Source organism: Rissa tridactyla, chromosome 3, assembly GCF_028500815.1.
Source record: "Rissa tridactyla isolate bRisTri1 chromosome 3, bRisTri1.patW.cur.20221130, whole genome shotgun sequence".
Classification (NCBI taxonomy): Eukaryota; Metazoa; Chordata; class Aves; order Charadriiformes; family Laridae; genus Rissa; species Rissa tridactyla.
In genome coordinates, this window is record NC_071468.1 from 44,207,678 (window position 1) to 44,233,791 (window position 26,114).

The window sequence follows — 26,114 nt, forward strand, 5'->3', positions numbered from 1 at the left end:
CTGCACCCCCCACCCCGGCCCCGCCGCGGCGCACTACAGTTCCCGGGATGCCGCGCGGTCGCCGGAGGACGGGGCGGTTGGGCGGCCGCGGTGGTGGCTGCGCGAGAGGAGCGTGTGCGCGCGCCGGTGCTGTGGCGGCGGCAGAAGCGGTAGTGGCGGCAGCAGCGCGCGGGCAGGTTGAGGTGAGCGCGGCGCCCCCGCCCGACGGCTCCCGCCGCAGGCAGGAGCGGCCGCGCCGGGAGGAGACGCTGCCACCGCCGCCGAGCCTCGGTTCGTCCGTCTGTCTCCTTCCTGTGGCGGCGGCGGCTGCTGCTGCGCGGCGGGGCGAGGGCCGCCCTCCCCCGTCAGCCGCGGCGGGCGGAGCGGCGGCGGCAGCAGCATGAGTGGCGGCGGTGCCGCCGTCCGGAGCAGAGCGGTGAGGGCAGGGTTGGCAGCGCGGCTGCTGACGGTGCTCAGCTGCGTCCTGACAGCGGAGGCCCAGGTAGGAAGCCGGCGGCGGGTGGGACGATGCGGCAGGGTCTCCTTATGGCGGGGGAGGAGGTGGGGGAAGCAGGGCAGATAGGCCGGGCAGGGGTGTCCCACCGGTTGCGGGTAGGGCTGTGGAGCCCTGCCTAAGGAGAAGGGGAGCAGGGGTCCTCCCTGTCGCGGGGGCTTCGGAGGGTCTTGGGGGAAGAGGGCAGCTTCGGGCCGTCATGTGCAGCCTCCCCTTTGGCGAAGTCAGGAGGTCCCTCGGTGAAGTCGGTAGCCCCACGTCCTTCCTATTCGATACCCGGTGGTTGCTGCTTGCTGGGATCCAGCTCGGTGCCTCCTGTCTGTGGGGCCGCGCTGCTGCAGCGAGGGCAGAAGTTGGTCGACCGGGGAACCACCGGTAGTACCCTTAAATAACGGTCCAGCTACACAGAGGAGTTGTTTAATCCAGGTGACGCTGCTCGCTGTCTGTGGGGGTGTCGTGTTGAGGAGCTCAGGGTTGGATCGTACCCTTGGCTTTTAGGCAGAAACTTCGGCGTCCTGACGAAGTCCATGAGAAGCCATATGTTAGAATGGTAGTATCACTGCCCGGGCTTAGCTTGCGTTTAGGTCGTGTCTTGTCTGTTTGCCCATATTACCGAGGAGGGTGAGAGTACCCCTTCTTTCTGTGAACTTGTCTTCACAGCTTCAGAAGGACAAGTGTCTGTGGTTGGAAGTTTGCTATTCATCATCAGTATGACTGTGACTGAAGTAATAGATGGTGTCAAGTAGGGAAGGATTTCAGCTGGGCCGAAAACACGTGGAGCAAAGTTTTTCTTCTGTAGCTGATTATGATTTTTCTTATTTTTTCTGAATTTCTGCTTTGTGTAACATGCTATATTCTTAGTGACCATCAAAGGCAGTGGCTAGAGTAGTCTAGCATAGGTAGCTTTTATTGCAGGCTGTTTTTTTGTTATAAGTTGAGATTTTCTCAGATTTAAAAATCTCTCAGCCACTATTTTAGCTAGCTAAATGCTAATTGAATTGGCATTCTTAAAGAATCCATTAACAAACTGGCATGGTTTTCTTATGATGCTTGGCAGAGAGATTGGTTATTTCCGTTTCATAAAATTGTTAGCATATTGTATTCAGAGTTTAAGTACTTAAACTTTGACTTGTACAGGGAAAAGATAAGCTAGCCATTAGTTCTTGGACTCATATTACCTATAGCTTTTCTTTCATTGTGCAGCTATGGCACAGTAAAACATTAAGGAACAAAACAAGGTGTCCCAGGTGGTCTTCTAATTGTTGAAGCAATTAAAGTACAACAACCTGATAACACTAATAAGGTTGTTTGTATGACTGACTGTTAGTATACGCATTTATTCTGATTTTTCTTAACATTGAAGTGCTGAATACGTTTCCCTTTTCAGATTTCATAAGGAGAAATTGATGCAGGTTGGACACTAACCTTTTCTTCTGAAAGGTTGATTTATCTTGGAGAAGATAAGTTAGAAGTTTAATATCTCCAGTACAGCTCTGATATCTGTACAAGAAGTAAACTAGGTTTGACAATATAGGGAAATATTTTGATAAGCATATTGGAAATACAGAATAGCAGCTATTGAATGTCAGACGACTTCTTGAACATAAATTGTAGTAGGTTAATGCTTTTAGAGTTTGTCATAGAATTCAAAGTTATTTAACAGATGAAAAGAAAGCTTGATGCTTGGCCATTGTAATAAAAGTTGTGATAACTTACAGTATGGTTTGGCTTTATATTTGTGGACTAAGTTAACTAGTATAGTTCAATTAAAAAGCAAAATACCAATTTTGTGAATAGCAAAGTAGGTCTTACGATATGTAATTTTAACTGCGTAATACACGGTTCTTATTTTGGTGTCTCCAGTTTGAAAAAGAATTCACTGGAAGATCCAGGTGTCAACAAAAAAAAACAAAAACAAAAAACAATTTTCTGCATGTTCTTAGAGTGTTTCATCATTACACAAGTGAGAGCACTGAAGAGTACAGCCGGACTAATAAAAAACCTCTAACTGGGGTACTTGAAGCCGGTGTTGCTGTTGTATTAGTGTGCTATGAACTGACTCCACTGATGTGCAGTATTGGTGTTTCATATGTGCTGTCAAACCATTTTACAAATTGTGGTTTGGTACAGATATAGCGTAGTTTAATTTTAGAGCATGCCTTCCAAGGAAACATTGATTTTGCTATTTTATGTATACAGGCAGCTAACTGTTCCAGTTTTGAAAAAGTTGTGAGAAAGAAATGGAGAATTTCGTTTGCTTGCTCTTGTTACACTGAATTAATTTTTCTCTTAATAATTTCTTAGACCAGCTCTAGTTTTGGGGGAGGGTTTATTTCTGAAACTTCATAACGTTCTAAGTAAACTGTACTGTGTTTTGAAAGATGTTCTTAGAATTGAGATTTTATCAGAGACATCTGGCAACTGGAGGTGTGACCTCCATTAGTTTGCTATCTTAGTTGAATAAAAAGACTGCAGCTTTTTATTTTTCCATGGGAATTTGATACTGAGTGTAACTACTGCGTGTTTGTTTGTAACATTTTCCCCTGAAAAAGCATTTTCAGTTTTGCATAGATGGTAAAAATATTTTTCTAAGCAGTGGATAGCTTCATGAGGTGGTCATTAAGATAGTTTCCTACTCTTTATCTTCGTAGTCCAAAGAAAATTGCTCAGACCTTTCCCGCTGCTTTCAGCGTAATAAATTACTGCCCTTCACATAAGGTTTATCCTGTTTATGCAGTTTAATAATATTTGAGCAAAATGTTCAGAGTTATCTTTTTGCCTTTTTATATTATAAGGAAATGTACCGCTGTTTGGTCTGTGGTATGGTGTTACCTATAAAGACTGCAAAATTAATTTCTGCCTATATGTAACTGATAAGAAATTTTCAATTTTCTAATGAAATCATTATAGATTAAAATGCATGGGGTTTTTATTTCTGTAAATATCAATAATAATAAGTTTTGTCTCCTGACTTTGAAGTTGGCAATCATGTTGGCTTTGAGCTCTCTCGGCTTTGTGAAAAACCTGTAATTGCACATAGTCTCTTTCATAGCTGTTTGCCCATGTTTGAAGTAGATAACACTAACAAAGGCAAGCATAACAGCACGGAAGACTAAAGTAACGGAAGACTAAAGTAACTTCCCTTAAATGAGTTTTACTCCATTGCCATATCTACTCTGCAGAATTGTGACAGCCTGTTAAGTGCCTGAGGAAAAGTAGGATCAACATAAGGTGAATTTTCTACTTAGATGCTTATTGCCATACCCTCATCTCTTTATTTTCACAGGGGTTTGGGAGAAATCCATTTCCTGGGCCTCCTTTGTGCTTCATAAAAGTGCAGAAGCCTACCATTTGGTTTCTAGTGACTCTTTTACATCAACCTTGGTTATATAAGGGTATCTGTTCTGTAAAGTAGTGGAGTGATTTATCATGCATAAAACAGATTAGATGATTTCATAATCTCATCTATGTGAAATCTGTGGAGAAAAAAAGCGCCACAAAATATCTTTCATCTCCTTTTGCACATAACCTTTTAATAATTAGAAGTTCTTCTAAGCCCGTGCAAGATATAAGATGTGTGGGCTTTCCTATTTTATATGCTTTCTAGGCCATCATGTGTGTTGATGAATTTCTTGTCTCGCTGAAGAGTAGTAGTAGTAAACAGCAGTGCTTGGTTTCATTCCCTTAGATATGGTCTAAAGCCTTCAAACTTACGTTTGAAAGGCCTTTCAAACATGTTTGTAGTTGTTTAAGAAACTATGCTTAGGAGTAGTTAGTTTAGATTTAATGAAATTTATCATACAAATGTTCATAGAATCACACTTTTAGTGTTTCCACGTTTCACTAAGACACACTGTCAGGGTCTCAGCGAAAGAGTTGCTGTAGCTTAGGCTCCTCCGTTGGGCCAGTCCTCTCTGCTACTTGCACAGTCCTGCCTTCCTCTCCTGTACTGACAGTAGCACTTCTGTGCGCTCCTTTTTGTAGAGATGGTCTTAAGCTAGCATAGTGCCTTGAACCAGCTTGCTGTACTAGCACAAGAAGAGGGAAGGGTCCTGGAAAGTTCAGACTTAGTTTCACAGTGCCTGCACCTGGTTTTCCTAGTATTTATTTGTAGAATTTAACTGTGAAGTTACTGACTTCTTGGGCACAGAAGTACATATTCCCCTTTCTACCATGACTCTAAAGAAAGTAGCTGGAGTGTTTTTACACTTTGGAAAGAATTATAAGATGACAATGTGTTATTTAGGTGATTCAACAATGAGCGTATGCTAGGAGAATGCTTGGTATGCTACTCTGATATTCTAACATACTATGTGTTCATAGTCTGGAAAATATTGGTGCTCATTCTGCAGAAAGTTCTATATGCTGAATCTGTCAACAAATTTCAGGGCTGAAATTGTTAATCTGGCTAACATTGATTCAGCATTGCATTTGGAAGTGGACTCAAGCTCAAAAAGTGCTAAGGTCTGTTATTTTCTAATTCTGAGGGTGTAAGGTATGTTCTAGAGTATTTTAATGGTAAGAAATAAATTATTTGCTATGGAACTGTATTTCACTGGTATTTCTTTTGACTGCTGTTTTTTCCTCCTTAGAGGATTTTTCGGTAGTTAATATTGCATTACTAAAAACAATTTTTTATGTATTTTTTTAATAGCTCACAGGAGTCCTAGATGATTGTTTATGTGACATAGAAAGCATTGATGACTTCAATACCTTCAAGATCTTCCCAAAAATACAGAAACTGCAAGAACGCGATTACTTCAGATATTACAAGGTATAATTAGAATGGTATTTTCCTGAATAATTTAAATAAAATCTGGAAAATACAGGGAGGATTACATATCAAATCAACTTGTCTGTATTAAGTTGTCTTTTAGAGGTCCACAGCTCTTTAATTTGGTTGTAGCAGGTTTTCAGTCCCTGACAGTTATTTTGGTAATAAGTCATGTTTGCTGTATTAATCCTGGAGTCAGTGACAGTAATTCATGACTGCTTTCATTCAACTGATAAGTGGTAATTTTAAAGGTAGTATCTTTGTACTGCTGCATCTAGAAAAGGATTGCGTATTAGCAACTTTCTGACAGCGTGCAGTACTTGTCTTCTAAGAAATGTGTGTAATTTGAAATGGAAATGTTGCAATGATTTCGTATGAGTTACTGTCTTAGTTTTGATTTTAATGTTTGCTATCTAGGGAACCATTGCTCCTTTGAAAAATAGGTAAAAATATTCAAGTAGTATGTAGTATCACTTTTTTATGACTTTAAACTTTTTTTTTTCTCTGTATTAGAATCTGATGAGCAAAATAAGATTTAGAAGCCTGGTACTCCTGTTTTCAGATAAGCTTAACTTCAAAATGAGGTTGCATTTTGCCTGAGCTAATCAGATGGTTGCCTGCTGCTGGGAAAAGGAGGTTCCAGGCCTTTAGGGCAGACCATCCTGCCTTTTTAGCCTGTCCCTACTTCTAGCTCTTGGGCTTGTCTGACTGTGCATTAGGCCAATGCATCTCTTTTTAACCTGGTAGATTTTTAGTTTGAATGTTTGGGTTTGTTTTGGTTTTTTGTGGGTTTTTTGTTTTTTTTTTTCCCAGGATGTAGCAAGTTATCTAGCTGACCTGGAATCAGACAAGTATTAAACTCATGCAAGATGCAGTTGTGAATGTGAGGAAGGAGAAAAAAGTGTTAGAATCTTCCCTTTCTAGTCTGAGTAAGCAGTAATGTGTGACTTCACCCTGAATCTACATGATACAGTTCTAACCTCAGTCTTCAGGAGAAATGAGATATGTGGAACTTTGGTGACAATGCATCACGTAGTGTAGTGGTAATTAGATTCTCCAGAGGCAACAGAGAGGTACAAACCAAAGTATTTGAAAAAGAGGAGCAACAGGTATGGAAGGCTTTATACAACAGTAATTTAATCCTGCAAGTTCAGAGCTAATTTTTGTTTCAGCAGCAGTTCTGCAGATCATATTTTAATGGTGTGTTGCAATCCTGCCTCATCCTTCATACTGATGTTCCTAATAGATTGGCAATTACAAGGGCCAGTGTGCAGTCCACCCATCACCACACATTATTTAGTACTTCCATTTGTGATAGGGAAGAATTTGTGTTGAACAACCAAACTGAGTAAGTCAGAACATTTTTCATTCTTTCCCCTCTGAATAAACGACAGAGTTCTTTTAATGTCCCTATACAGAATCATGGAAATGCTGTTAAGAACATAGGTGGATGTGGAAATTGTGAGGGTAGGCAATAATCATCTAGGTCAACTTCAGTGTAGCTAAATACTGAATAAGCATAGGGGGAGTATACTTGTTTTGGGAGTGAAAACACTCCTACTCTGAAGTAATTTAATTTGTAATAGGAATTTGGATCATGAACTTTTGTAACTACAGTCGCAGTATTCCCATTCTGTTACCAGTACAACAGCCATAAAAGAACTCAAACTTTAATCTATAATACTGAATGGACCAGCTAGTTTTTATTTGAAGGCCAAATAAAACTTTCTATTTAAAGTCTTGCTGAAATTGCGCTGGGTGATTTCTAGTTAGTGGTACACTTCTCAATGAAACAAAGGAATAAAAAAAATTTGTCTCTGTATAGTTTTAGACATCAAAACACACAAACTATAGAAGCCTTGTGATAAGAAATCTAACTTTTAATCTGTCACAAGTATTGAATAATACTCTAAATAATAATAATGAAATATAATACTTCAGACCCTGAAGAAAGTAGAAGGGCATTCTATGTAGTCAGTGCATGATTGGTACTGGTTAAAGTACAAGTGCTATACAGCCTCAGTTTGTCTCACAGTGTCTGTGTGTTCCGGTTTTTAGTGCTCTTGAATAATTCTGGGACTAGTATATCTTGATTTGCAGGTGTTCTTTTTGAATTAATCTGCAGATTAGACAGCAGTAGTCTTTTATTTATAGTGTTCCTCTGTGTAAGAACAGCAACTGCCTGGTTACTTGTATCTTCCAAAGTGTGTTAGCATTTTTTTATTGTTAGAGTTTACTTTGAAGAAAGCTGAAGTCTAACTGTGTTAGCTGGCCTTTTGTTTTTTTGGTAGAAATTGGTGTGAGGGGCAAGTTTTATATAATAGCTTTTATTGTGAAGGTGATGTAAAATTTAATGCTTCTTTGTGCTTTATTTAAAAAGATGAGTGAACAAGTACAAAAGATTTCAAAATTTTAAATATTTTTTTCTAGGGATGGTGTTTGTGGACTGAGTGGGGGAAATGGGGTGGGAAAAGCAACCTACAATCTCTGCTTTTAATGTATCTGTGCTAGCATGACTTGAACTGTAACTAGAAGACAGTTGTCATCACTCCTAAGAAGTCGTACCATCTGCTTAATGTCTAGTTAAGTTTTTTTAACTGAGGAATCTCCTTAACATTTTAAAGCTGAATTTATAATTCCTAGTCATGCTGAATAAGTACATCAAAATGGAAACCTGGAAAACAGTCTTTCCTTCAGATGTTATACAGCAGTTAACTTTGTATGCGTATTTTGAAAATACAGAAGGAACTTACTTGCTGAAAGGTTTGGTAGAGGAATTTAGTATAATAAAGGGCAGTTGAGCAAGTCAAACATTTAAGTTTTGCTCTTTGGGGATCTTTTGTATTGATAGAACATTTGAAGAGGGAGATCTTTTTGTTTTGCTTTAGTTTGGGTATGTAGAGACGCAGAACAGTTTATCCTTCAAGCATTAAAGGTTGTTTCTTTATTTCTGGTACATAGTTTTGATTTTTCTTAGCTGTCAAAATTGAGAGAATAGACTGGAGGGAGGGTAAAATATGGCTATAATTCATCTCAGATTCTTCATATTGTGCCTGCTTTGTATTATAGGCATATTGATCTAGTTTTCCTTATGCTTGATATATTATGTATAATGCTGGGTGAAAAAAATGAATTTGATTCTTTTGTTTTTGTTTTTGGTTTTTTTTTTTTTTTCCTGGGGTTCTGGTTTGACAATTCAGTGAATGTAGCCATTGGGCTTCTATTACTGTATTCCCTCCCTAGAAACAGGCCACGTAGAGCAAATTACTGATCCAGTATAAATTTACTCTGCCAGTTAAATGTGTTCAAAGCATAAAGGAGTTTTTTAATGGAATAATTGTTCAAGACTGCTCAGTGATTTCAGTTTTTCTCCAAATTAAAAGATTGAATAGTGTGTTTCTTTTATCATAGCAGGAACCCTTCAGCTACCACATGCAGTGAACTCAAAGTTCATCACAGCATGGGATTTAAGAGTTCAGATGCCAATTTTTTGCTTAAGGGGGGCTGCTCTGGCACTACTGTACTGGACATTTAAGCTTTGTTTCCTGTCTATGTTTCTCTTTATGTAAAGTGAAAAGATATAAATTACATGAATTAGAAAAATGTTCCTACATATAAGGGGAAAACTAAATGATGAAGCATTTAGTCTCAATCTTTTAACATGTTAGGTATAGCAAGAATACTGTTCTTTATAGTGTGTGACTATTAATTTACTGTACAGCTGGTATGTATTTTTATCCATATGCTAGCGTAAGGATTAGTTTTCTGACTTAAGATTTATAGACTTAAATAATTTTTATAAGCACATTTATAATTCTTAAATTTTTGTATTGAAACTACTTTAGGACCTGATGCCATTCTTGCGGTATCAAGCTTAATTTTGCAGTGCGTTTTATAGAACTCTTGCTGTGTCTGACTACATAATCAAATTCAGTATCTTCAACAGTTTCAAACAAGAAGTGATACATCAAATCATTCAAGATATAGTTTGTTGCCTATAAGTAGTGACTTCAGTTGAGTATCTTCATTAATAGTATTTATCAACTGAAGAAAACTAGTACGAGCTGTGTTAAAGGAAAACAAAATAATAGAAGTTATTTTTGTTATGGTGTTTTTTAAGTACTTTGAAAGTTTTAAAATTGACTTTTTATCTGGAAAATAGTGGTTGCTACTGAGGATAAATGCTTTGTATTTTATTTGTAATGTTAGATTTTAAAGATGTACTTCTACAGTGTTTCTGGTTGGTCATGCAGGAGAACTTTTAGTGTGTAGTCTTTGGCTTATGAGTGATGAGGTCAAAGTGTTTTTTATCACTACTGTTTGTTAGTGTGTAAGGCTAATGTAAAGGAAAGCTGTGATTTTACTTACTTTTTTTTTTCCATTGACTGTGACATTGATAATCCAAGTAAAATGTAGTAAAGCGTTTGAATCTCTTGCCGTGTATTAGATACTAGTATATATGGTACTCCCTACCTTTATTGTGCCATTTAATGACAAATAGGAGCACTAATCATCACAGGATTTGCTAGTAATGTTTCTGAAGTGGTTTCTCTTCATTATTTGTATTTGTACTATATCAGCTCTCTAATTTGAGGCCATTATGATACTCATTCTTCCTTGACTAGCTATGATGTGCAGTGATGATTGCCTGTTTTTATTGCTTGAAATCTGAAATCATCCAAGTGCTTATTTGAATCAGTATACTTGTGCACTAGTCTGTCCTTCATCAAATGTATTTTCTTGATCAGTATAGTAAAAATACAACTGATTGTAAGTACGGCCATTTAAGAGCTGCATACGTCTGATTTGCAGCTGCCTTAGTAGTTTATTTACTGCTTTGAAGTTATATTAGTGGTGAGAGATTTAATTTGTGCTTTAATATACTATGTGTTTGTGTCCATTGGAAACCATTATCACTAACAATTCCATTGCAGCAAGCTTCAGCTTGTATACTCAGAGGGAAACAACCAACCAAACCCCCACAACGTCCCCCCTAGACTTAAAGGATTAAATTTAACCCTTTTTCCTTGTATCCTCTCCTTTTAAATTAAAAGGTTTTACTGACAGCTCTTTCTTTTAAAGTAATCTTATGTAAGTGTTGATTGTAAACTTTGGCTTTGTATGTTTAGGTGAACCTGAAGAGACCATGCCCATTTTGGGCTGATGATGGCCATTGTTCTATCAAAGATTGTCATGTAGAGCCTTGTCCTGAGGTATGGATCAAATAATTTAAAATAGAAAAAGATTGTTTGGTTAAAAAGTTGGCTAATTTGTAGGGACTAATACTATACTAACACTATTTACTAACGAGAACTTAAATTTAAATAAGAGTGACAATAAAATTGTTTTCCATTTCAAAAGCAGAAATACAGCCAAAGTATTTTAAAGTCTTAGTCAATTTACCAATAAAACAAATAGCTTTAAGAATAAGTTTCTTATAAACTCTAGCACTGTTTCGGATATAACATGTTGAGAAGGCAAAGGAGCAAGTTAATTATTTAAAAACAAGTTTGCTTTGACCTTGTAGGAATGATATTTAGTTTGTAGATTTTAATTAAGCATAATAATTTCTATGAACAATGTAAAGTGTGTGATTCACTTTTTATTTTTAGAGCAAAATACCTGTTGGAATTAAAGCTGGGAGCTCGAATAAAGTAAGTAGTCATTTCACTTCTAAGTTCTTTCTAAATTTTTTTTTAAATTTTAACATTGCAATAGTTGTGTGGCACTTTATTACAAACCTTCAGTCTTGGCATAGCAATGAAACTGTTAACATAACTGGTCAGTTCCTGTATATGGTTTCTACATTTTTACTTTTATGTATAATAAAGTGTTTCTGACATAGCTGGTACTATTGTATCATTCTGAGTCTGTCATATCTTGAAAGCTGGTGCAGACTGAATCAGTGAATGAGCAGGGACAGCAGCACATGACCATAGAATGCCTGATGCAAAATTCTTTGTTCATTTCTGAGCACAGGCCACCTTCTAAAAGCCATAGGCTAGCATGAACAGTTGCAGCCTTTTGTAAGAATGATATATAACCACAACCTCTAATATTAAAAAACCTGAATGGTTACATGTAGTTTTGCCATGTCTAATCTTGAGCAGGTTGTTAGTCTAGAAACAATTTAGGCTAAAGTGGTAAGTTCAAGCATAAGTAGTCAGTCTGTGCTGTTGGCTTCTGCTAGCTTCTCTCCAGGCCATCCTTCTGAAGTCACCAAGTGATCTTAGCAAAGCCGAAAAAGTAAAGAGGGTATATGCACCTAGAAAAGAGTCCCAAATCCCAAACACAGTGCCCAAGAATAAGGATTTTAGCAGTTGATGGGACAATAGTGCCCAAATAAGAGATCTTCCTGTTGAGTGCCTTGGTTGTGTTGTAGACTCGTTCTTGCTGAACTATGATATCTCCATCCTCCCCAGTACCTTCCACCTCCCCGGGCAGCCAAAGCTGCTGCTTGTCTCACCTGGGTGTAGCTCACTGTATCGTAAATGACTGTTTAGACTTTATGCCAAGAAAGATTACCAAAGACAGCAGAGAGGAATACTTCATCATGAATTGATGATTTCTGTGTCCTGCTGTTTTGAACAGTGCAGGCAAGAATATCCAAGCTCTAGCTTGAGAGGAAGTCTTGTCTCCTGTTCATACATGTATTGGTAAGCTCACTCTGAAGTACTCCGTACTTTAGTACTCTGAAGTGTACCTCTTTAAAGGTTTTTGGTGATCAGAGAAGAGACATCTTTCTCACTGACATGACTTAAATGTCAGTCATTCACCGTTTCAGCACAAGCAGCAGTAGTTGTTCTGCGAAGGTTTTGGCACTATCTCTGGGCAGATGATCTTGAGTTAACTGGATAATCTGTTGCCAGTTCTCTTTTTCATTGGCTTTGTTCTCTTCCAAGCTTGGTTGTAGAGAAACTGACTCCTGAAATACCGTAATGCCTCCTAAAGAGGCATTTTGAGACTTCAAAAAATGTTTCAAAAGGGATTCTTATAGTAGACATTTGAGCTTCCTGATTGATTAATCTTCAGAGCCATAAGTAAGATGTTAATCAGTAGCTAAAGAGTATGCTGTTCTTAAGATATTTCACGTGAGCATATTGAATTGGACTTGGGAAGTAAAAAATCAGCTACCTTTCACTTTTACCACAGTAAGAAAACTGTGATAGCTTCTTTGGGAAGCTATTATTTGCTAGTATATTTGCTACAGTTGTTTCCTTTGAGTTGCCTTGTGGGTTGTTGCAACCAGCTACAGTTCTGAAAGTTGGTCAGTTCTGCACCTTTAATCTGTAGTAGAACAAAGACACTAATACCTACTGCTTTTCTGTCAGAAAACTAAATATTTCTGCAGGAAAATTGTGATGAGGACAGACATAAATCTTAAGTACGCCATTTTCATACTTATGATTCAGTCAAAGATCTTTCTTGAGTCAATTAAAAATTGTTAATATCATTTAATATCCCTTTTAAGGAAACATCCAACTTATCTTAGTATGAATGTTTTGTTTCAAGGACTATGCAAATACTGTGCTATTAGACTGTGCTCGGACCATTTGTAAAAGTCCTGCATCTTGTGGACTATCCTTAAAGTATTGGTTGAAAAAAAAAAAAAAAAAAAAAAAAAAAAAACAAAAAGGTGGTTTTCCTCTGGGGACATACTTGTCCAGTTTCTCTCTTTCATCGTGATAGTGTCTGCCTTGGAAAGGTGAAAACAGCCAAAGGCATCTTTTTGATAACGAGAGCTGTAATCTCTTGAGTAGATATACTCAGGGTAGAATCCTCTGCAGAAGTTTTCTGTGGTCTGAGTGCTTGGCTTCTGTGCAGTTTCCTGTTGTCCTTCTCTCCTAATGCAGATGAGCTTGTAAACTTTTAGCTTTATTTAGGCTTTTGTGAGGGATGTCTTTCGTTTGTTTGTTGAACCATAGAGAGAACAGTTCTTCTTTTGAAAGCTCATCTAGCTGCAAAGGCCGGGGTTACACTTGCACAGCTCTCCCACAGAAGCGCAGTTGGCAATGGAGGATCTCTTCTTAATTTGTGTCACCAACATAAGCTTTTTGAAATGGTGCTGGAGAGGCACAAAGTAGTTCCCTTTCTATAGTCCTGTTTCATTTGAGAGGTGAACAAACTTTGTGGGGCTAGATGTTAAAGAATTGTCATGACAGCTGCTGTATTAATCTTTGAGGCAAGGCACAGGATGCAGTAACTTGAGATTACAACATTTAACTTAATATTTTACTTTCTGCCCACCTCTTTTCTGTTATCTTCTAGAAACTGCTCTTCGGAGATCCTGCTTTGGCAGGAACAGATAATTTGTCCTGATCTAGTCAGTGGTCGCAGAGCAGTGATCTGATAGCTGTTGCTGTTAAACACTGGAGAGTAATGAAGTCTGGAAACATGTTTTGAGACTTGAAAGTTGGTTCTGTTTGAAACCTTAAATTTAGGATGATATTCTTGGCAGTAATTTTTTTTCACTTCAGGGTAGGGATTGGTTTGCAGTTCTAGACATGCAGAATGTTTACTTCAGTATCTCAGTATGTTATTTCATCATCAGTGTCTGTTTCATTCTAGGTCAGATCCATTCCTTGTTCAGATTTTTCCATTTAACATCCATATGATGCTAAAGAATGGGCTCCAGCCCTGGCAGATCCAAGAAAATTGAGTGAGAAGTACCTTGGAGAGTAATTATTTGTTATGGGCAAGGCCCGTAACAAGAATTAAATTATTTGGGTTTTTTAATCTCCTTCTCTTCTTTGGTCTTCAGTAGGTTCTGCTATTTTTCCTTGTATTGGTTCTGGCAAATGTATTTTTAAAGCAAGTCATCTTGCTTACTCATCTGAACAGTTTTAATTAAATCTTTTTTTTTTTTTTGAGAATTACTGTGGTATGTATTGTGGTGGCACTTTGTCTCTGTCTTTACCAGCATAGCTGGACCCCAGATCACAGGATCAAGTAGCTAGAACAAGACATGGGTCAAGTCACCAGTAGTGGAGGAAGGGCTGGTCTGTGGCCTCTTGCAAGGTCTCATGTGAATCTATGGGCCTGAATGGAATTTACCCCAGGGTGTTAAGAGAAGTGTCTGACACTGTTGCAAGGCCACTGTCTATAATCTTGGAAACATCACGGACATCAGGCGATATCCATTATGACTAGAAGAGGGCAAATGTCTCACCCATCTACAGGGCCCAAAAGAGGACCCAGGAGACTACAGGCCCATTAGTCTTACTTTAGTCACCGGGAAAGTAATGGAACAAGTCCTCCTAGAAAGTATGGCAAACTAAATAAAGCAGGTGAAAAAACCAACAGGGGTTTACCAAAGGCAAGTCATGCCATGTTAGCCTAATTGCCTTCTACAACAAAATAACATCTTCTGTCAACACAGGGAGAGCAGTGGGTGTAATTTCCCTGGACTTCAGCAAAGCATTCAACACTGTTTCCCACAGTTTTCTCCTGGACAAACTGGCAAGACACAAATTGAATGGGGGATCTGCAGCATGAGTAGCAAATTGGCTAACAGGTAGACCCAGAGGGTGCTAATCAATATTTTTACTCAGACTGGAAGCCTGTCACAAGTGAGGTCCCTGAAGGATCAATACTGGGCCCCGTGCTGTTCAACATGTTCGTAAACAATCTGGATGATGGGATTGAAAGCACCCTCACCAAGTTTGCTGGTGACACCAAACTGGCTGGTGAGGTGGACATGTCAGATGGGAGAGCCATCTTACAGAGAAACCTGGACAGGCTAGATGAGTGAGCTAGCAAGAACAGGTTGAAATTTAACAAATACAAGTGCAATGTCCTGTACCTGGGACAGCATAACTAAAGAGCCCAAGACAGGCTAGGATCTGTGTGGCTGGGGAGCAACCTTGCTGAAAGGGACCTGGGGGTCCTGGTGGACATCAGCCTGAACAAGTCAGCAGTGTACTGCTGCAGCAACAAAGGCAAAGCCTTTAGCTTACATACTTACTTTGAGCTGGTTTTGGATGTTAATCCTTCATGTTGGTATGTATGTGCCCTGGAGTGAAGGGAAGCCAGCAGTTTAGCTTTATGTAAGCTATCAGTTGCTTAATCTTAAATCATTTTCTGTATTTCTTAAGGACTGGGATAACGTAGAAATCTGTGCAAACCTAAGGCTCAGTCTGCAAAAGAAAACACGTACATACACACACAAAATCCAACACAAAATGGATGAAACTGTTGGGTTTTTTAATCTTTTTAAGTGAGCACTGATGCTATCTATTATGTTCCAAAACTGTTAGAAGGATTTTTTGAGCTTTAAGCTGACCGATTTAACAAATTCCCTGCTGACATAACCATATTATTGAAGAATAGTGAAATTTAATCTTTAATTCTTCAAATGTTTTCCATAGAAGTATTCTAATAGTAAGAGTCTATTTTAGTGGATTACTTTTTAAAAAATACTGTAGAATCAGAGTTCAGCTTAAATATGTCAAATTTGGCTTTAAAATAATCAAAATTTGACGTCAGCTTGAAAAGCCTCTCTTCCAGATCTGTGCATGTCTAAAGTTTGTTAATAAATAGGATTAAATGAAATATGAGGGGAAAATGGCCAAAACTGGTATATTTTCTTACTGAAATAACCAATGAAACTTAGGCTATAATTATGCTTGTGAAATACAAGGTATCTTTATAGGTGTGACACTGTTTGTCTTCCAATGTTCTTTTATAATAGTGTTACTAAGTATCTGAAACACTTTAGAACTCAATTTAAAAAAAAAAAAAGGCAGAACAAACACATCTTTGACACTTTTATCTGAATTTTCTGTGGTAGTTAAATCCACAGAGCAAAACTGACCTGATGAAATAAAGTGAAGAAAAATGGAAATAAGAAATGGTCTTGAGGATTTTCCCTGATACTAGCCAATTCACTGTTAAACCTAGAAATACCTTTCATGGCACCTGTTCCAGAGGATTTTATGTAATTTGTTTGCATATTAAATATGAACTTTCTTACAGTATTCAAAAGCAGCAAATAATTCCAAAGAATTGGAAGACTGTGAGCAAGCTAACAAACTGGGAGCAGTTAACAGTACTTTAAGGTATGCTGTGATTTACAATAGTACAAAAATAGTAACAAAGGAGCATTCCATTTTGTCTGTCTTTGTTTTTGCAATGTGCTGGTTTTTGTTCTCCATTCTTTCCATAGCCCATTAGAAAGTAAATGTGAAATGATGCAAGAACATCTGAAGGTAAAGGTGTTAAGTAGATTTTCTTTTTTTTTTTTTAAAGTACACTTTGATATGATTTAAAAGAGGTATCTTATAGCATCAAGAGTTGGAGGAAACTTGCATATAAACCCAGCTTTTTTCTAATTTTTACCAGTGTCAGTCTTAGTTCTTGATGACTGTGCTGGATTAAGGGATTCTGTCCTGCTCTGTCCCTCTGTTACACTAATTTGCCTGTTTGTGATCATTCAGTGAACCCGATCAGGGAGCTTATGAGTTACTCCTATTGTTGGCAAAGTTATTTTTAGCTTGGATCAATTCCCTGATCTTGCTTATTGCATGGCACAGTCAAGGTTGCGTGGGAGGAATTCTGCAGGATGGTGTTGCCCCTGAGTAGTAAAGTGTGTGGGTGACCACTTAGGAAAACTTTGCCAGGTTCCCCACCTTTAAAAAGTAGAAATAGAAAAATCAATTCTTTACTTTTGATGGAGAGGTGTGATGTGTTTAGCCATAGGTTTCAGTAGTTCTACCCGATAGAGATGTTGAAACTCTTTGCTGTCATCTGACGAAATAGGACTGCCATGAAAAAGTGACTGCTTCTGCCTCGTGTGCAGTGTTTTAAACCCAACTGGGTAAAACCTTTAACCAAGGCTTTTTTAGGGGAAATAAGAAATTATTAACACTCTTCCATTCACATAGGGCAAAAAAAATGGTATTGAGTATGTGTATGGAGAGCTAAAGAGAATGCCTTTTGTGAGAGTAGGATAGACGAAGTTGGGAGAGGGCAGATAATGGATCATGCAAGTGCCAGGAAGAGTTTGTGCTTTGTAGACAAACCTCCACGTTCTCTACCTAGCAGTGCATCATCCCCATGATTTTGGGTTATTTTCCTTTATCAACTGTAGTTCTTGTGATTATCAAATCTTGCCTGCTAGTAATTATTGGAGAAGTTCCTCATTTAAGACCGAGTATAAAGTTTACTATAGTGATTTGGCAGAAGATTAGAAATGTATCTTGTTACAGAATTGCCTCTGTTTGTAGAATTGTGCTAGTACTAATTTGATCAAACAGAATAGGTTGTTTTTGTTACTTCAAGGTGCTTCACTGCACCCTGGAGCAGAGTTCCCAATCATATCTTTGCTTATGTTTTGCTGTCAGTAGTGTGGCATCAGTAGTTCTGCGCTGCATATATACATGGAAGAAAGCATTCAGCTTTTGGCACTGTTTGTGTTTCATAGTGTGGGAACTTCAAAGTACTTGTCTCTCTGGTACAGTACACCTTTGAAAATGCTAGGGTGAGTGGAATGCCATTATTATTTAAAAGTCTTAAGACAAATCATATTCATAGAGTCATTTAGCTTGGAAAGGGTGTTTAGATGTTCATTTTCCCTCTAAAAAGCAAGACTAACTATTGCAGATCTTGTTGAAAGTACAAGTTAAGAAAATAGTATTCCCCTCACTCCCTCACCCCGCAAGTGACAGCTGCTAAAATAGTACTTTGAAAGGTGTTTAAAAATCTATGCTATGAAAGCATTTTACCAAGCTCTTCCTGAAGAAAGGGAAGTCACTGCCAGTGCACAGTTTGTTCAAATAATGATGGTGAAACCTTTCTTGCTGTCTGATATTAAAATGACTTTTAAAAGTATTGCAGTTGATGCCTGCTTGAATCTCTGTGCTGCTAGCAAGTGGTAATTCCATATATTCTCAAGTGTCAGATACAGTATACTGTATGTGGTTTGTGTTTCTCTCGGTAGCTCTTATTGATGTTGTTTATTTAAAAGTTTAAAATCAAATGTATTTTCTTCCCCTCAGTAACCAAAGTAAGGAGGCTTTCATTGACTGGGCAAGATACGATGATTCACAGGATCATTTTTGTGAACTTGATGGTAAAATGTTTAAGCTTTTTCAGAGTGTTTGTTTTATTTGCTGTCTCTTAAAAACCACAAAAGATTATAGTTTCCCTGCAAATAAAAATTTTTTAAAAAGCTTTAATTTTATGCTAAATGGAGATGTGACAGTTCATATCATTCTACATGTGAAGAATGCAATTTTTTACAAGGAGCATTTGGTAGCCTACACAGTGCACATTCACTATTACCCCTTGTTAGTATACTGGACAGGAGACTTATAGAAATAAAAAAGAAGGTAAATGGGAGGAGTTTAGTGTATATTTTTTAAAAAGCTGCTTCTCACAAAAGAGTTGCATCCAACACAAATATTAGACAAATTACTTGCACCTGATTCAGTTTCTTACTATATTATTTTTGTTTCTATTCTACTGTCTATGCTTGGGCTGAGTTTGTTCCTTTTCCAGCCTTGCTGTGTTTCCAAATGATCTGTGCACTAAATTCACCCTTATTTGTCAATACTTTCTTGTTAAAACATTAGGATATTAGATTGTGTCTTCCCTCTGCTACACAGATGTGAGTCCTCTTATTTGCTTGTAACATTCAAAGCTCAAAGGAATGTTTTTCAGATAGCCCTGAGAATTGCCAAGTTCAGAAATGACAGCTAAAGCCTTTTTAATAAATATCTTAGAATGCGTTCTATGCTAGGAAGGCTTGGGCCATAATGCAACATGTTTTAATCTACCTTTTGGCTAATGTTTGGTGTGACCTGAGAAAGTTGCAGCTGTAGTGGATCTACCAACTGCAGTTCTCCTTTTAGCACTTCTGCCGTGTCTTCTCTGTGAAAATTTTCTATATAAGCTGTGTCTGTAATAAATACTTGAAGAGCATAACTGTAGATGTGAACTGTTATATGCAGAAAGCCGCTATTGTCTCTACTATCTTCAAGCTGCCTGCTTAAGTGCACTCAGTTGGCAAAAGTATAGTTTAGGAGCATTTCTTTTAGAAGTAATACTAACTTAAGTAGTTCCTGATTCTACCTCCATCTCTCCTTACATCATGCCCTGGTGAAAGGAGGGTGTCCTGCCTCCAGCTGTGTTCTTCCAGTGCTGTCATTTTTTTAATCTGATGTGCATATCTCTGCATGGTAAGCTGATTCAGCTTACTTGAATAGCAGGAAAGTAAGTTGACATCTTCCTCCCATCTCCCAGATGGTTGTGATGGAACTGGCTTATCAGGTGAGTTTGGGAGCTGAAGCAGGGAGAGGTGAGAGAAAATAGCTTTACTCGGGGGAGGCAGAAACTCTTGTTCTCTTCATCTACTCTCTTCCTGGTGGCGAGAGAACTCTTAATTCCCTCAACTGTAGCACAAAGCCATATCATCAGTTTTACTCTTCACTAGCTTTTTATTTGGCTTAATGATAAACTAGATAAGGGAATTGATCTAGCTGAAAAAAACTTCATAACCCAGGTCAGCTTTCTGTACTTCTGTTGTGCTGCCCCACAGACTCAATTGTATGTGGATAATGAGAAGACAAAGTGGAGACCTGAAGCGACCAGGAAGTTTAGGAACTGCTTAGGTTAGCCATGCTGTCAAAGAAATAAAGCTGTAATTTGGCTTTGTCCCATCTGGCACCCACTGTGTTGTGTGTCTTGTGTCTGTCTTTCTTCTTTGTTTTTGCTACTACTGCTGAAGCGATGCTTAACTGCTCATGCAGAATCATCTCTTCTTTTTAGAGCAGTTTTCACTCACTGTTTTTGTGGCTTTTTTCAACATCTGAGGAAACACTCAGTGGCACTGCCTGACCTATTCCTATGGATAAGTCTCTGGACTTGTATGTGGGTTTTCTTAAGCAAGAGTTGCTCTTCACCTAGAATTTCAAAGAAGAGGGAATTCTTCCTGCTTTTTACTGGTTGTAGCTCAAAACTTAAGTTTCTATTTGTATGGAGTTTTCAAGTAGAGAGAGTACTGTTTCACTGTTTTCTTTGGTATGTTGCCTGAATTGGTAGTGAACCTCTGAGATGAGGGTATAACTTGTTGAAATGATGTTTAAATAACATGTTTCTTGCCGTAACCAACAGAGCATTCTGAAATATGCTGAAAGTTTGTTCAATTAAGAAATGTGCTGCAGACTTTCTGCTAGTATACAGGGATATCTGGGGGAAAAAAAGTGATTTAGGTAATAGATATACAATGTGTACCAACTACAAGATGCATTCTTTGACCTTGTCTTTATTAAGAAGCCCCTGTAGCAGTATACCCATTTCAAAAAAGCAGCCCCCTCCCCAACCAAATACTGCCAGGCAAAAAAACCTTGAATTTGAAGCCCATTTAAAACAAAACACTGTTTATATCTTAGAATAGAGTGAGAGAACACATTGCATGACAAGCATTTATGGTGGAGTTGAAGCCACATAGAGTGTGTTCAGACAGTGTAGAAATTTATGTCTGCACAAGAGGCTCTGGAATAAATTATATACTTTTGAGCTTTCTATTTAGTGCGTATATTGCTACATTTTCACACACAAGGCATTTATAATCCAACTGGAAGACAGAATAGTATTATATGAAACCTCTTGTTTATATTTAATTCTGTGTGACTGGTTTTTTTTTTTTAAACTGAATCATTTTTAAATGACCGATTAGAATATGTAACAAAAGATTTTCTATTTAGATGAGAGATCTCCAGATGCACAGTATGTGGATTTGCTGCTGAATCCAGAACGTTACACGGGATACAAGGGGCCTTCTGCTTGGAGGGTGTGGAACAGCATCTATGAAGAAAACTGCTTCAAGTAATGGAGAGGGAGAGGAAGCCTATTTCTTAGATCTGCGCTTCAGTTTAGCTTAAAACTGATTTTTGTGTTTTCTAACTTATTTTCTAGGCCTCGATCTGTCTATCGTCCTTTAAATCCACTGGCGCCTAGTAGGGGTGGGTCTTGCCTGTTTTATTTTCTAATGCAGTTCTTTTAATATAGTGACTGTTGCAGTACAAGTAATACAAATAGTAATCTTCAGTCTGTAGGTTTGCTTTCTGCTTTGTTCATTTCCTGTGTAGAAGTAGCTGTCTGTTTTCAATAATGAGACTAAGGTTTGTGATATTTGATTACATATGTGCTTAATCTTATGCATGTGAATAGGCTTATTAAGGTCAGGGGAGCTAATGCGAAAACTAAAGAAGATCTCAAACTGTTTAGTAAGTGTGACAGTAATTCTGTAGTGTGGATGGGAAGGAGTTAAAGTTCAACAAAAATTTCAGCACTCTTGCATTCTTCTGTTGTCTTTTTTTTTCCTAGAACATTTAATTTAATCACTTTAGCTCATAGTCATCCTAGTGTAATGTAGCTGGACATTTTCCATCTATAATATTTGATGTTTTACAAATGTACAGATAATGGCATTATTTGAAGAAAGAGTGGATACTTAGAAAGGCTCAGTTATCTGCAAGAATGTTTAAAAGAACGTATGCCAATGACTTGGGCTTTAAGTTTTCAAATTTAGATTGGAAACTGTAACCTGATGTTCCAAATCAATCAGCTTTCCCCTGTCAGCGTGTCTCATTTCCCTTAAAAAATTAGCTATTAGCCAATATATTAAGTTAGAAAACATACCACAAGTTAGAAAATCAAGATAGCTTTTCATAATTATTAATATTGAGATAACATATTGCTTGTATACACAAATAAAAAGAATTGTAAAAGCAGTTTAACTCAGGGATCAAAATTTCAGAAGGGAGCACTGGTCAGATTGTCAAATAATGTGAACTACAGAAGAAGATTTCCTAATCATCTTTCTGAAGCTAAAATACCATTTTCAAGAACGTGTAAATCAACTGCTACTACGATTTCAAATTCTTAGTGACTTTCATTATTATAGTGTCTTTAGTCTCGGGTAGTCTTGAAGAGAAAGAAGAGGATGGAAAGCAATCTGGGTTTTTTTTTTCAGATTAAATAAGGTTTTTTGCAATTTTTCAGTGTTTGTAGTAAAGCCTGTGTTTCATTACTGATTTGCTGTAGAAATTATCTTTTTAATGCTTATGGAATTTTCTTCCCCCCCCTCCCCCCCCCCCCCCAAGGAGGCGATGATGGTAAGTCATCTTATTTTTTGCTACTATTTATTATTATTTAGCTTTATGTCCAGATAGCAGCTAATGTTAGTATGCATAGTAATATAAAGATACTGTACTGTTGAAAATGAATACTCTTCATTTAACCATATACTTTATATTTACAGGAGAATCTTTCTACACATGGCTAGAAGGTAAAGCCTCTTGGATGGGTTAATATAATGTTAAATTCACTAGAAGAAACACTGTAGTATTTTTTTTTTTGTCTCGCCAAATATTTTTCAATAGTGTAGATTTTTCCAGTAAGTTGTGCAGAACTTCTGAGTGTCATTCAAATAATTATTTGTTTTTTCTTGGTGGTCTTTGGAAATCTCATTCACTTAGATGGTATAACTCTTAAACCCTTCACTGTTTCATGTTCTGTAACGGAGGAGTTCACATCAGTAACAGTTACTTTGATTTTTCTGCTCATTTTAGGCATTTAAGCAGGAATGTGATTATTAGTAACATTGTTAAGGTTCTTCTGTGAAAACAGCATTCAAAAAATTACAGTTTCTTACGGTGCTGTTCCCAGTATGTAAATGAACATAAGTATGTAAGTTCAGAAGGCAAAGCAATTTGCTTTTTATTCATATTTAAACAGAATTATTGTTATAGTGGTAGCAATCAAGATTGCATTTTTTGGCCACCCAATGCCATTACATTTCTGTTTAGGGTGTTTGTATCCATCAAAGTCAGATTTTTCAAGGTTTTGCTCAGTGCATTTAAATCTTCAGTGAATTTACAGTAAAGCTGGGAAGAAATGGTTTTGCTGAATGCCAATGCCAAAAGGTTTTCTGTGGGTTTTTTTTTAATATTTTTCTGTAAGGTCACTACTCTAATTCAGTGGTACCTTTAATTCTAATTAGGGTTTCCAGACTGTCAAAATTCAAGGCTATTACAAATTCATTGCTCAAACAATGTAAGCATCTCTTTTTTTGTGTGGCAATTTATCTGTACTAATTTGACCAGATACTTATTCGATTGTATTTATTAGAACACTAAATTACCAAGTAAGAAATGTGAAACTTCATTCTTAGTAAGTCTTTATATAAAAAATAAGAGTTAAACTTTTCCTGTGATGGATATAAGGGCTTATTAACAATGCTGAAGTACCGTAATTGTAACTCTTTAAAGTTAAACAAGGCAGACTTGCATCGCTGAAATGTCAAAATATATTAATTTAAAGACATTATTTCCAGTATTTAGTTTGGAGTTTGATGGTCTTTTTTCCCGGACAGGTCTTTGCCTTGAGAAAAGAGTGTTTTATAAACTCATATCTGGACTTCATGCTAGCATCAACTTGCATCTGTGTGCAAATTATCTTCTTGAAGGTAATTTAAATCTAGGTAAAGTTGCTGAATGGAATTTTGCGATATCTGTAACATGTATTTGTTGTGTGGTTTTTTTCTGAAAATTTTTGATCTATACTTAGTTGCTTTCTTTTTCTAAATATGCATGTTTTATTCCCCCTACCCTTTTTTTTGCCTCTGTGTAGAAACGTGGGGGAAGCCTCGCTGGGGACCGAATGTGAAAGAGTTCACTCGTCGCTTTGACCCTATTGAAACAAAAGGAGAAGGACCAAGGAGGCTCAAAAATCTGTATTTCCTATATTTGATAGAGCTGCGTGCTTTGTCAAAGGTTGCACCATACTTTGAGCGTTCAGTTGTTGACCTTTACACTGGAAATGGCCATGAGGATGCTGAATCTAAAGCTCTTTTACTAGATATCTTCAGGGATACAAAGTAAGGCATAAGATTTCTTTTTGTCAATAGTTTGAAATTCTGAGTTATATTCATAAGTGAGAATAGATGACTGCTTGATAGGATAGGACAAGAAGGAGAGTGGAATGAGGAAATGAAAATAATTAATGGGAGAGAACAAGAGGAATTTGTACATTTGATGGAATGAGATTAATATTTTTGAGGTTTGAATATATCAATATTTAAAAAACAAAAACACCCAATCAAAAGAACAAAATGAAGCAAAAACCACACAACAGCCTGAACACCCTGGGCTACTCCCTGTTTGTTGCTTTTTCTGATTCTTCAGTATAATATGCACATGATTTATTTTGAAAAGGAAAATAATACATGTAGTCTTTTCATGATCCAGTGAGTTAACCAGCTTTTATCATAGACTTAACTCTGGTGCTCTAGACATCCCTTCTTCCTTCTGTTTGTTCTTTAAGGTTCTCTAACCCAGTTCCTTTGCTCACCTTCTTGCTAATTTCTGTGATTGGTAATGTGCTGTGTGGCTTCATTGCTGTCCTTAATCAAAATCTTGCTAGGTATTTGACATGTGGTGAGACAACAATCAACTGAAAGACAAACATTAAGACAATTTCAGTGTGCATTAGAAAGAAAGCTTCATCAGTGGAAAAGAGAATTCTCAACAAAACTGTAAATAACAGATTTCAAGTTACAGTGATTGAATAGGAAAACTGAGACCATTCAGTAATTTTTTAAGGGCTATTCTGCAAAGACTAGGAACTCCAAAAAGTATTTTACACTAATGGCATCAGCTGCTCACCAAGCTTGATGGAATGCTGTAGTTCATGCCAGCATTTGGTTTTTTTGCATTTTGTCTTTATTAGGTCCTTCCATATGCACTTTGATGAAAAGTCCATGTTTGCTGGAGATAAAAAAGGAGCCAAGTCATTAAAGGTAAGTCTAGTTTTCTGAATGACATCCAAAATACCCATGTTAGAATTAAGTAGAGTTATTTTAGAAAACTACTCTACTTACCAGAAGCATACTTCTGAGAGTAGAAAAGGCAGGGATGAAAACTTACAGAATTGTATCTGAGGTCTCTGATTCTACTTTGTAGTAAATGAATGCAAGGTGGTGTCCTGAGCCCAGCAGACTGAAATCTCTGTTTTAGTGCCTTGGGTCTGCCATCAGGTCTGTGGTGAGGCAAATGAGTTGATTGGTATTACCAGTAGTAGCAATAGTGTTTTTTAAATACAGTACGTTTCACATAAGCATCAGAAAAAGTAAAGCACCAAAACAATAACCCAGTGACATTTGGTTAAAAAAAAAAAAAAGCTTTATATAGTATAATATATAAGAAGGACATGGACCTGTTGGAGCGGGTCCAGGGGAGGACCACAAAGATGATCAGAGGGCTGGAGCACCTCTCCTACGAAGACAGGCTGAGAGAGTTGGGGTTGTTCAGCCTGGAGAAGAGAAGGCTCCGGGGAGACCTTGTAGCGGCCTTCCAGTACCTGAAGGGGGCCTGCAAGAAAGCTGGGGAGGGGCTGTTTGCAAGGGCATGTAGCAATAGGACGAGGGGCAATGGTTTTAAGCTAGAGCAGGGAAGGTTTAGATTAGACATTAGGAAGAAGTTCTTTACAATGAGGGTGGTGAGACACCAGAACAGGTTGCCCAGAGAGGTGGTGGAGGGCCCACCCCTGGAGACATTCAAGGCCAGGCTGGATGAGGCTCTGAGCAACCTGATCTAGTTGAAGATGTCCCTGCTTACTGCAGGGGGGGTTGGACTAGATGACTTTTAAAGGTCCCTTCCAACCCAACACATTCTATGATTCTATATAATGTAATATAATATTATACTTAACATTAGAAAAGCATAGTTCCTAAACATGGGAACCAAATGTGAATGCTGTGACTGCCTAGTAACTTCCGGTGTTAACATGCTGGTGTTCAGCGCGGTGTGCACTACAATTACACAGTTGGAGAGTGGCTCAGTAATA

At 37.8% G+C, this 26,114-nt stretch overlaps 1 protein-coding gene across 5 annotated transcripts in view; it reads left to right on the forward strand.

Moving 5' to 3' along the window:
- The first annotated feature begins 56 nt into the window (after positions 1–56).
- Positions 57–26,114, forward strand: part of ERO1B (endoplasmic reticulum oxidoreductase 1 beta) — a 33,694-nt gene continuing 7,636 nt past the window's right edge. For 4 of the 5 annotated variants that reach the window (XR_008465202.1, XR_008465203.1, XR_008465204.1 and 1 more), the window contains exons 1-13: positions 57–481; positions 5,148–5,267; positions 10,397–10,480; positions 10,880–10,921; positions 16,242–16,324; positions 18,263–18,336; positions 20,972–21,092; positions 21,183–21,229; positions 22,373–22,384; positions 22,531–22,557; positions 23,644–23,736; positions 23,901–24,147; positions 24,999–25,068. Coding sequence is in view for 2 of the 5 variants with exons in the window: in XM_054193830.1 (XP_054049805.1) it covers positions 380–481; positions 5,148–5,267; positions 10,397–10,480; positions 10,880–10,921; positions 16,242–16,324; positions 18,263–18,336; positions 20,972–21,092; positions 21,183–21,229; positions 22,373–22,384; positions 22,531–22,557; positions 23,644–23,736; positions 23,901–24,147; positions 24,999–25,068 (1,122 nt within the window). In the remaining 3 variants the exon portion in view is untranslated. The remainder of the gene's footprint in view (positions 482–5,147; positions 5,268–10,396; positions 10,481–10,879; positions 10,922–16,241; positions 16,325–18,262; positions 18,337–20,971; positions 21,093–21,182; positions 21,230–22,372; positions 22,385–22,530; positions 22,558–23,643; positions 23,737–23,900; positions 24,148–24,998; positions 25,069–26,114) is intronic. The other variant, XM_054193831.1, reaches the window with a different exon arrangement.